The sequence below is a fragment of the Mytilus californianus genome, unplaced genomic scaffold (assembly GCF_021869535.1).
Source record: "Mytilus californianus isolate M0D057914Y unplaced genomic scaffold, xbMytCali1.0.p SCAF_4, whole genome shotgun sequence".
Lineage (NCBI taxonomy): Eukaryota > Metazoa > Mollusca > Bivalvia > Mytilida > Mytilidae > Mytilus > Mytilus californianus.
Genome location: NW_026262690.1, coordinates 118,848,345 through 118,860,301, shown reverse-complemented (window position 1 = coordinate 118,860,301; position 11,957 = coordinate 118,848,345). Strand labels below are relative to the sequence as shown.

At 33.0% G+C, this 11,957-nt stretch overlaps 2 protein-coding genes across 2 annotated transcripts in view; both read left to right on the top strand.

The window, feature by feature from the left end:
* The window catches only part of LOC127737205 (uncharacterized), a 544,729-nt gene extending 534,161 nt beyond the window's left edge, over nucleotides 1-10,568 (top strand). Inside the window, exons 3-6 of the mRNA XM_052247737.1 lie at nucleotides 3,393-3,687; nucleotides 7,237-9,402; nucleotides 9,670-9,975; nucleotides 10,498-10,568. Of these exons, the coding sequence (XP_052103697.1) occupies nucleotides 3,393-3,687; nucleotides 7,237-9,402; nucleotides 9,670-9,975; nucleotides 10,498-10,568 (2,838 nt within the window). The remainder of the gene's footprint in view (nucleotides 1-3,392; nucleotides 3,688-7,236; nucleotides 9,403-9,669; nucleotides 9,976-10,497) is intronic.
* Nucleotides 102-11,957, top strand: part of LOC127737204 (putative ankyrin repeat protein RBE_0220) — a 49,429-nt gene continuing 37,573 nt past the window's right edge. The window contains exon 1 of the mRNA XM_052247736.1: nucleotides 102-177. The gene's annotated coding sequence lies outside the window, so the exon portion shown is untranslated. The remainder of the gene's footprint in view (nucleotides 178-11,957) is intronic.

The window sequence follows — 11,957 nt, the reverse complement described above, 5'->3', positions numbered from 1 at the left end:
TGAGTTTGTTATTAACTGGAATTTCTCCTCATGCAGCTAGAACCTTCTTTGATAGTGAATTTGCTCCAGCATGTTTAGATGCTACAATAAAGAAGGAGTATAACAAATTGTTTGACTTAAAAAAGAAGCATAGAATCAACCAATCACAGTGGAATCTCCTGTTTCCTAGATTTCCTGGTATGTACAGAAATTCTTATTTCATAGTACAGAAATTCTTATTTCATAATACAGTGTATCCCTTTCCTAGATACCCAGAAAGTGTACACAAAACTTTGCTTAATTATGTTTATATATATATATTGTTCATAGCCAAACTTTCTGTTCAGAAATATTTCCTATTACAGATGATTTAAATATTATCCTTTTTCCAGTATGACTGTATCTGTTTTTATATGCCCATTTACGAGACGTATTATGGTTAACAGTTGTACATCCATGTCAGTCCTTCTGTCTGTCCGTCCATCCGTCCCTCCATACATCCCAAAGTCGGTATATGTTTTTTAGTTATTGCCCTTGGACAGATAAAATATGTGCAATGCAGATGACAATGTTCTTTAATTATGAATTAAATTTCCCAGCATTGGAGACTATACCTTTTTGTTATATTAAGGAGTCTTTTGCATAACAACTATTAAGATGTACTGTTATTTCCTTGCTTTGTGATCTGAGGAATTGGAAAATATGACCAAATCTTGCTGTTTCAAATGAGAGTCTGTTAAGATATGGTTTTTCTTCACAATTGTCTGTAATAACATTAAATAAAACAAGAACCTATAACAAGCCCCCCCCCCCTCAAATCTCACTTAACTGAGTATGATACGAAAAAGTGATACAAAAATTGTGTTTATTTGAATGGCCTATACAGCATCATGAAACCATATTCCCATATTCCATCATCATCATAAGCGTTAATAGGTCTAATGATAAAAATGGCATATAGTTAAGAAAGAAATAATAGCAGCTGGGTTTATATTCTTGTACCTGGCTTTTAGGTAGGTTTGTGAGCCCCAGTTACCCTCCTTTGAAATATGGTATTACATTTTTTTTCCCAAAAATTATGCTCCTTTGAATCATTATTCACACCTGTGATCAATGAACTCACTATACAATTTTTGAGTAAGAATATTCCCAAGTATTGATTATGCTAAAAATATTATATGAACAGACTTGCTATTTGCTTTTACTTTTATAATCTTTATTATCTTATGTATTTTTTAGATGTTCCAGATTCTAAAACTTTTGATTTGACTTTGATGATACTATTACTGAGGAACTTGACTCCAATGACCCCTCCTCTTTGTGGATTTGACCATTTACCTTCTGCAATGGAGACCACTCATGCTGCAGACTTAGCAAGGATCAAACACTACAGGAATTACCTGGCTCATTTGGATGATGGCAAACTAGACTCGGGGTTCTTCAATCCTGCTTGGAATGATATAACTAATGTATGTATATATATATAGGTTTATTTAACTGATTTTAGGTCACCTGTTGGAAGATATCTGAAAGAAAATTACAAGAAACCATATTAATTTGCCTTACACACACTTGTAAAATTTATTTATGGAAAATATATGTTTCTGATTTTAATCGTCTCACCTGCAAAAAAATTCGCAGAATGTGAGACATACATGGATCATGTTACATAATATAGGAATGCATATTTGGGACAGCTGCATCATCGGTGACAGCAGCAACTTTGTTAACTATTTGTAAATAACACCCTTTATATTTTAAAAGCTACTAGACCTGGATGCTTCATACTTTGTATACAGATGCCTTATATTTCAATGTTTCCATCTGTCATATATCAATTGTGCTTGTCCTCATTTTCCTATTTCAGCAAGTGCTTGAAATAAATGTAGTTTTTGTGGAACCTGTGACATCTGTCGCAGAAAGGTTGACAAAGGGATAGTGATCCAGCGGTAGTGGGGGCGCAAACAAACTTCTTAAAAGCCTTAACCTGGACCTTTCATACTTTGTTTATAGATGCCTTATGTTATGAAGTTTCCGTCACATTTCCATTGTCCTTAACCTCAGTTTCATGGTTCAGTGACTACTTGAAAAAAAGTTAAGATTATTTAGTATTCTGAATTTTTCTCTTGTTATGATTAATAAGATAACTATTTTTGGTGTGTGCGTACCTTGTAAGGTCCTCATGCCTGTCAGACAGTTTTAACTTGACCTGTACCTCATATCATGGATCAGTGAACAAATGAAAGTTTATGTGATAGTTGTAGTAAAGTTTTTTTTAGCACTATCAACATAATATCAAGGGTTAGTAAAAAAGGTGAGACATTCAGTATGTGCACTGTTGTTTACCCTCTTTTGTGTTTTGAGCAAAATCTAAAGAAGATTGAGAGAAGCTCAACAGACAAATTGATTAGCAATGCAAAGACAAACAAAACAGAGATTTTTGTCATGAATTCTATTCTCGTCTTCATTGTTGAATATGCACATAGACAAAGGTGAGTCAGACAGGCTCTTAAGAGCCTTTAGTTTTAAATATAGATAAGAGATCATCAAGTGTATGATAATCTAATCTATGCTTAATTGGTTGATTTTTATTGATTTATTTGTAATGAGACCTATTGTTTACCTTGTCTGTTATTAACAATATCAATGATATCAACAGAGGAAGTTTTAGATATGTTATCTTTTCCTATAATCTTAAGGATTGTGCCGTCTGCAGCAGTAGTTTAATCCAAGAAAGATTGCAAATTTCATGGAAATCTTCAAATTGTGTATAAGCTAGATTGTCCTTGTTGTGTTTCAAGTAATTGGAATTTTATGAATAAATTGTAATTGTGTTTTCCTAAATGTTTTTAAATCAAACTTTTGATTTTCTAAAGTTTTGGAAGTTTTATAGATGTTCTTGTTTGTTATTTATTACCACACTTTCGGCTTGTTTCATGCACATTAAGAAAAAAAGCAAATCTTAAGAGAATTCCAAAAGAATCAAGCCCAGGTTCAAAATATAAAATGAATGAGTGATTCAACAATGTGGTCTTTTAATATACTTAGGATTCATGTATCAAATTTGATTTTCATGGTTGGAGATGGTTTTGCAATGTTTTTGGGGCCGTATTTCCTGATTTAACATTTTCTTGTATCAAAGTTACAAGCACTTTGAATTGTGCCAAGTATTTCAATGTGTCGTTTTCCTCATGTATAAAGTATAATAATAAATCCATAGTACTTTACCAAGCTGATTGCTGTCGATCAGATTTGTGAGAGCTGTGAGCTGATTGCCATAGATCATTGGTTCTTATTGAGACAAAGTATAACTCTCTTCTGAATCTGGATTTTTTTTTATTCAAGTTATGAAGAATGACAAATGGTAAATACCTCATAGAATAACTAAAAAATAATTATTGTATATTTGACAGGCCATAGATAGATTAGGTGGGCAGCAAATGAAGCAGGAGTGTGATCATCTAAAAACCAAACCATTAGATCAAACCAACCAAGAAATAATGATGGACATCAAACATTCTAATAATGAAATCCGGGAACTAAAAGACTCATTTGAAAGTTTGATAAAATCTCATGAATTACTACAAGAACGCCATGCTGAAGTGAAGAAATCTCATGAGATACTACAGGATGACCATAGGAAAGTAACACAAGAAATGGAAACAATAAAGACTTCACAAAAGGATACTGTACCATGGAATATAAGAGGTAAACAGTTTGAAAGGACTAGGGGTTCATCTACTCAATACATTGGGAGATCCCATTTTAACTGATTCCTGGGAATGTGATTAATCATCTCTATTGTTGATAGGTTGATTTCTTGTGTAGAGGTTAGAAAAGGAGGTCTGTTGATGATTTTTATGTTAGCTGTTTCACGAGAGATCAGGTTAGTAGTTTGGGATGCTAGAGATCAATTCTGGAGAGTCATCTGAACACCTTTCAATCAAAGAAGTCAACGGGGAGGTGAATTAAATAGCATGAAATGTCAGAGGTTAACACAGTGAGGTAGGTTGATATCTTGAAGATCAATATTTAAAGAATTCTTGGTTGGTAAGAGGTAGAAACCTTTGGATTTTCAAATGAATTAGAATGTCAAATCTGGTAATATTGTTATGTAGCAAGTATATTGTTTCAGCTTTTTCAGGCTGTTTGTACCTTTATGGTTTTGCATAGCGCAATATTTTAAATTATTCTGGTAGATGCTTGATTTGTAACTTTCTCATTACTTGGCATCCCTCGTACCTCGTCGTCTTTTAACTTTTAAAAAAATCTTCTCTTTTATCAGAGTGATTCCTTTAAACATGTTAAATGAGGATTTTTGTTGAGCCTGTGAATTCTGTCGCAGAAAGCTCGACATACTAGGGATAATGAACTGGCAGCGGAGGCGGCGGCGTTAGTTCACTTCTTAAAAGCTTTATATTTTAGAAGGTGGAATACCTGGATGCTTCATACTTTTTATATAGATACCTTATGTTACGAAGTTTCCGTCTGTCAAATGTCCATTGTCCTTGACCTCATTTTCATGGTTAAGTGACCACTTGAAAAAAAAGTTAAGATTTTTTTGTAATTTTAATTTCTTTATTATTATGATTAATAGGATAACTTTATTTAGTATGTGTGTACCTTGAAGGTCCTCATGCCCACCAGACAGTTTTCATTTGACCTTGACCTCATTTCATGGATCAGTAAACAAGGATAAGTTTTGGTGGTCAAGTCCATATATCAGATACTATAAACAATAGGTCTTCTATATTTGGTGTATGGAAGGATTGTAAGGTGTACATGTCCAACTGGTAGGTGTCATCTGACCTTGACCTCATTTCCATGGTTCAGTGGTCAAAGTTAAGTTTTTGAGTTTTGGTCTTTTTTTCTAATACTATATGCAATAGGTCAACTATATTTGGTGTATGGAAATATTTTATGATGTACACACAGGTTTTATTTGACCTTGACCTCATTTTCACGGTTCATTGCTCAGTGTTAAGTTTTTGTGATTTGGTCTGTTTTTCTTAAACTATAAGCAAAAGGTCAACTTTATACTTGTTTAGCTTTCTAACTATTTTGATCTGAGCGTCACTGATGAGTTTTATGTAGACGAAACACACGTCTGGCGTAACAAATTATAAGACTGGTACCTTTGATAACTACTTGACCTCATTTTCATGGTTCATTGGTCAATGTTTAGTTTTTGTCGAGCCTGTGACTTTTGTCGCAGAAAGCTCGACATAGGGATAGTGATCCGGCGGCGGCGTTAGCTAACTTCTTAAAAGCTTCATATTTTAGAAGGTGGAAGACCTGGATGCTTCATACTTTGTATATGGATGCCTCATGTTACGAAGTTTCCGTCAGTCACATGTCCAATGTCCTTGACCTCATTTTCATGGATCAGTGACTACTTGAAAAAAAAGTTAAGATTTTTTGTAATGTTAAATTCTCTCTTATTATAAGTAATAGGATAACTATATTTGGTATGTGCGTACCTTGCAAGGTCCTCATGCCTGTCATACAGTTTTCACTTGACCTCAAACCTCATTTCATGGATCAGTGAACAAGGTTAAGTTTTGGTGGTCAAGTCCATATCTCAGATACTATAAGCAATAGGTCTAGTATATTCGGTGTATGGAAGGACTGTAAGGTGTACATGTCCAAATGGCAGGTGTCATCTGACCTTGACCTCATTTTCATGGTTCAGTGGTTATAGTTAAGTTTTTGTGTTTTGGTCCGTTTTTCTTATACTGTAAGCAATAGGTCTACTATATTTGGTGTATGGAAGGATTGTAAGGTGTACATGTCCAACTGGCAGGTGTCATCTGACCTTGACCTCATTTTCATGGTTCAGTGGTTATAGTTAAGTTTTTGTGTTTTGGTCTGTTTTTCTTATACTGTATGCAATAGGTCTACTATATTTGGTGTATGGAATGATTGTAAGGTGTACATGTCTAGCTGGCAGGTGTCATCTGACCTTGACCTCATTTTCATGGTTCAGTGGTCAAAGTTAAGTTTTTGAGTTCTGGTCTTTTTTTCTAATACTATATGCAAAAGTTCAACTATATTTGGTGTATGGAAATATTTTATGATCTATATGTCAGTCACGCAGGTTTTATTTGACCTTGACCTCATTTTCAAGGTTCATTGCTCAGTGTTAAGTTTTTTGTGTTTTGGTCTGTTTTTCTTAAACTATAATCAATAGGTCAACTATATTTGTTGTATGGAAGAATTGTTAGCTGTACATGCCTGCCTAGCATTGTTCATCTGACCTTGACCTCATTTTCATGGTTCATTTGTCAATGTTTATTTTACTTGGTTAATGTTAAGTTTATGTGACAGTTGTAATAAAGCTTTATGTTTAGGACTATCAACATAATATCAATGATTAGTAAAGAAGGCGAGACATTTCAGCGTGTGCACTCTTGTCTTGGTTAAGTCTATTTCTTAGAAACTATAAGTCATAGGTCAACTATATTTGGTGTATTAAATGATTGTAAGGTGTACATGTATTTCTTGTTTGGTTTATCTGACCTTGGCCTCATTTTCTTGGATCATGTTAAGTTTATGTGATACTTGTAGTAAAGCTTTATATTTAGGACTATCAACATAAAATCAATGGTTAGTAAAGAAGGCAAGACATTTCAGCGTGTGCACTCTTGTGTTTTTGCTTTTTATGTTTGGGCAAAAATAAAACAAAATAGAGAGACAATGTAAACAGAAAAAAATATCAGCACTACCAGATCATCAATATGTAAAATGAAATTTAGGATTTTGTAATGGAAACAATATTGGAAAGAGAGAAATTATAAACAGCAAAAAAAGGATAAGCATGAATTATTAAGAATGTTATAGAAGTAATCAGGAGAACGTTGATTAACAAGAAATAAATTATACATATAAATTATACACACAGATGTAATATAGCAATTAGCTGATTATTCCTGTAGTGAAATGATGAACTACATTTATTTTCGTGGGTACCAATTTATGTTGATTGACGAAATCTTGCAATTTCTTGGATATGTAATTTTGTTGTTTTACCCAAGTCTGCATTCAACACAGTAGAAAACTTTTAATACATTGAATATTTAAATATGTGGTTCACCTGTCATGCCTGTACCAACGAAATCCAAGCAAATTGGTATCCCACGATTAATAATGAATCCACAGTATGTTATCCAGATATTTTTATGTTAGTAAGGATACAATATTTCTTTATTTATATTTCTATGTCAGTTATGATGATATTTTCCGGAATTTATATTTCAGAAAGAATTAATGATACACTTAAAGATTGGAAGGACAATGATGATAGGATGTTTATAAATACAAGAGCTGCCCAGTATGTACTCAAATGTATAAAAGAAAACAGCTGTGTAACAATTACTGCTAGTTCTGGTGTAGGGAAAACAGCAACACTGAGACATGTGGCTTTACAAATGGCAGAAGAAGAGTTTGATGTCCTTCTGGTGACAGCCCCACATGACATTATTAATTTGTACAATCCTAAAAAGAAAACATTGTTTGTTATTGATGATTTATGTGGAAACTTTTCGCTGGACCAAAGTGACATTAAATGTTGGGAACCAGTCATGGAGGATATAAAAAAAAGTCTGGATAAAAAGCAAACAAAAATACTTGCAGCATGTCGGTTACAAGTGTACCAAGATGAAAAGTTTAATTCTTTATCAGTTTTTAAGTCATGTGTATGTAACATTTTATCTGAAAACATTTGCTTGTCAAAAGTGGAAAAAGAAGCAATAGCTAAAATGTATCTCAATGCAAAAGCCTCTGAGATAGGTGACTTTTATGATATTTATGACTGTTTTCCTCTTTTATGTAAATTGTACCATGATAATCCTGAACTTATTATAACAGATTTCTTTCAAAATCCATTTTCAATTTATGAAGCAGAGATTGATAAGTTTCTGAAGAAAGGGCATTATGCTAAATACTGTGCTTTGGCTTTATGTGTCATGTTTAACAACAAATTAAAGGAAGAAATGTTGACAGAAGAGTTGAATGAAGAAACCAGGATTATCATTGAAAACACATGTGAGGCATGCAGATTAGACAGGGGAACATCAAGACTTGTATTACAGGATGAACTTGACTCACTCACACATACATTCACAAAAAAAGAACAGAACATGTACAAGATAATACATGATAAAATATTTGACTTTCTTGCTAAGATCTACGGACAAAAGATAATCTATTGCTTGATAAAGAATGCCGATAGTAGTTTAATTAAGGACAGATTTTTATTAGAAAGTAATGATGAGATGGATCAGTTTATTACTATAATACCACAAAAATATCATCAGATGTATATACAGAGAATGATTGATGACTGGTCAAAGGGAAAAGTTCAAGATGTATTCAGTAACATCAATATGAAGATATCTCAGTTCACACAGAATTTTCTCTGCTATTTGAAAACACTAGATATATCCTACCAGAGACGACTGGCAAATATCTGTGATGAAGGTAATCCACGTACAAGAACTTTTCTTCCTATGAAGTTTGTGGATGACAATACCTATGATACTTGTTTATTACATTGTTGTTATATAGGAGATACTTCTTTGGTCAAGTGGTGTTGTGATCATGGGGTAAATATACACAGGTGTACATATAATGGTCAGTCACCTGTAATGAAGGCTTGTGAACACGGTCATACAGAAATAGTAAAGATGTTGTTAGACAGAGGAGCAGACTGTAAAAAATGTGACATATTGGGTCAGTCACCTGTAATAAAGGCTTGTGAACATGGTCATATAGAAATAGTGAAGATATTGTTAGACAAAGGAGTCGACTATAATAAATGTGATAATAATGGTAAATCATCTGTAATGTTGGCTTGTGGACATGGTCATACAGAAATAGTGAAGATGTTGTTTGAAAGAGGAGCAGACTGTTATAAATGTGACATATTGGGTCAGTCACCTGTTATAAAGGCTTGTGAACATGGTCATACAGAAATAGTAAAGATGTTGTTAGACAGAGGAGCAGACTGTGATAAATGTGACAGGAGGGGTCAGTCACCTGTAATGAAGGCTTGTGAACATGGTCATACAGAATTAGCGATAATGTTGTTAGACAGAGAAGTAGACTGTAATAAATGTGACAATTTGGGTCAGTCACTTGTAATAAAGGCTTGTGAACATGGTCATACAGAAATAGTGAATATGTTGTTAGACAGAGAAGTAGACTGTAATAAATGTGACATATTGGGTCAGTCACCTATAATGAAGGCTTGTGAACATGGTCATACAGAAATAGTGAAGATGTTGTTAGACAGAGGAGCAGACTGTAATAAATGTGACATATTGGGTCAGTCACCTTTATTGAAAGCTTCTCAACCTGGTCATACAGAAATAGTGAAGATGTTGTTAGACAAAGGAGCAGTCTATAATAAATGTGATAGGTTGGGTCAGTCACCTGAAATGATTGCTTGTGAACATGGTCATACAGAAATAGTAAACATGTTGTTAGACAGAGGAGCAGACTGTAATGAATGTGATGATGATGGTGAATCACCTGTAATGAAGGCTTGTGAACATGGTCATACAGAAATAGTGAAGATGTTGTTAGACAGAGGAGCAGACTGTAATAAATGTGACATATTGGGTCAGTCACCTTTATTGAAAGCTTCTCAACATGGTCATACAGAAATAGTAAAGATGTTGTTAAACAGAGGAGTAGACTACAATATATGTGACTGGTGGGATGAGTCAGCTTTAATAAAGGCTTGTTTATACGGATATACAGAAAAAGTGAAGATGTTGTTAGACAGAGAAGCAGATTACAATAAATGTGACATGTTGGGTCAGTCACCTGTAATGAATGCTTGTGAACATGGTCAAACAGAAAAAGTTAAGATGCTGTTAGACAGAAAAGTAGACTGTAATAAATGTGACATGATTGGTCAGTCACCTTTAATGAAGGCTTGTGAACATGGTCATTCAGAAATAGTTAAGATGTTATTAGACAAAGGAGCAGACTGTAATAAATGTGATGATGATGGTAAATCACCTGTAATGAAGGCTTGTGAACATGGTTATACAGAAATAGTAAAGATGTTGTTAGACAGAGGAGCAGACTATAATAAATGTGATCAGTCAGCTTAAAAAACTGCCTATGAAAGAGGTCACAATGCTATGATTCATCAACATTCCTGTCAAAAAATAGTTTGAAATTAAAGTTTAAACAATTTTTTTAATGTTTTAAAGGTTGTCATTAATGCTATGCTGATATTCAAACTTGTGTGTGGTATATGTGAATACGAGTTCAATTGACAGTTTAATGTACTACCTATTTTCAAGAGACATACAAGTTATTGCTTATATTGCTTGACATATTAGAAATATGTGCATTTAAATCTATAATAAATATTAATATTTATCTGAGTTTTTTTTTTACAAAATACAAATATTAGGACAAAACATGTAATAGTCAAAGTGACATTGTACTATGATGAAAAGATTTGCTATAATTGTAAAAAAAATGTTTTACATTTATTAATAGACTATTGTAATCAGGTATGTTACTATAGTAGAGAAATAGATTTTATTGTAAAGAATAATATGTTAACATAGTATAGTTATCACATATACTTTTATTTCAAAGCTGCATTTATGTTGAATTAAATTTTGTCCACATCAGTCAAGAGTGCCGGCATCTCCTCTTTTTGTTAAAAATATTGTCTCGCAACCAAATTTCAGTAGTTTGGAACCTCAGGCTGACTCGTACAACAAAATTATTTGACAGCATCTACCAAAATTAACCATATTTGCACTTTATTATGTAAATCTATATAGCCGCATAATAATTCAGTAATATTTTTATGTCGGGATGGCTTGTATAATACAAATGACAGCAATATTGGAACACAATGACTACAAAATGTTGTCCGCATCAAATAAGAGAGCCAGCATGTCCTCTTTTTGTTACAAAATATTGTCTCTCAACAAAATTTCAGTAGTTTTGATACCTCAGGCTGACTTGTACAACAAAATTATTTGATTGCATCAACAAAAACTGACCATATTTGCACTTTATTATGCTTATTTAAAAAGCCGCATAAAAAAATCAGAAATATTTTTATGTCAGGAAAAATTGTATAATACAAATGACAGCAATATAGGAACACAATGACTAAAAAATTTTGTCCGCATCAATTTATATTGCCAGCATGTCCTCTTTTTATTCAAAATATTGTCTCCCAACAAAATTATAATAGATTTGATATCTCAGGCTGACTCGTATGACAAAAATATTTTAACCCATGAACCAAAACTGACCATATTTGCACTTTATCATGTTTATTATGTAAATCTATATAGCCGCATAGTAAATCAGCAATATTTTGATGTCAGGATGGATTGTATAATACAAATGACAGCAGTATTGGAACACAATGACTACAATATTTTGTCCGCACAAATTCAGAGTGCCAGCATGTCCTTTTTTTATTCAGTATATTGATACGTAACAAAAATTCAGTAGTTTTGATATTTAAGGCTGACCATGCTGATTCGTACAACAAAATTATTTGACTGCATCAACCAAAACTGACCATATTTGCACTTTATTATGTAAATCTATATAGAGGCATAATAATTCAGTAATATTTTTATGTCAGGATGTATTGTATAATACAAATGACAGCAATATTGAAACACAATGACTACCAAATTTTGTCCTCATCAATTTAGATTGCCAGCATGTCCTCTTTTTATTCCATATATTGTCTCGGAACAAAATTTCAGTAGTTTTGTTACCTCACGCTGACTTGTACAACAAAATTATTTGACGGCATCAACCGAAACAGACCACATTTGCACTTTATTATGTAAATCTAAATAGCATGTTATTGTATAGCCGCATAGTTAAATAGTAATATTTTTATGTCAGGATTGAATGTATAATACTAAAGACGGTAATATTGGAACACAATGAATACAAAATTTTGTCCCCATAAACTT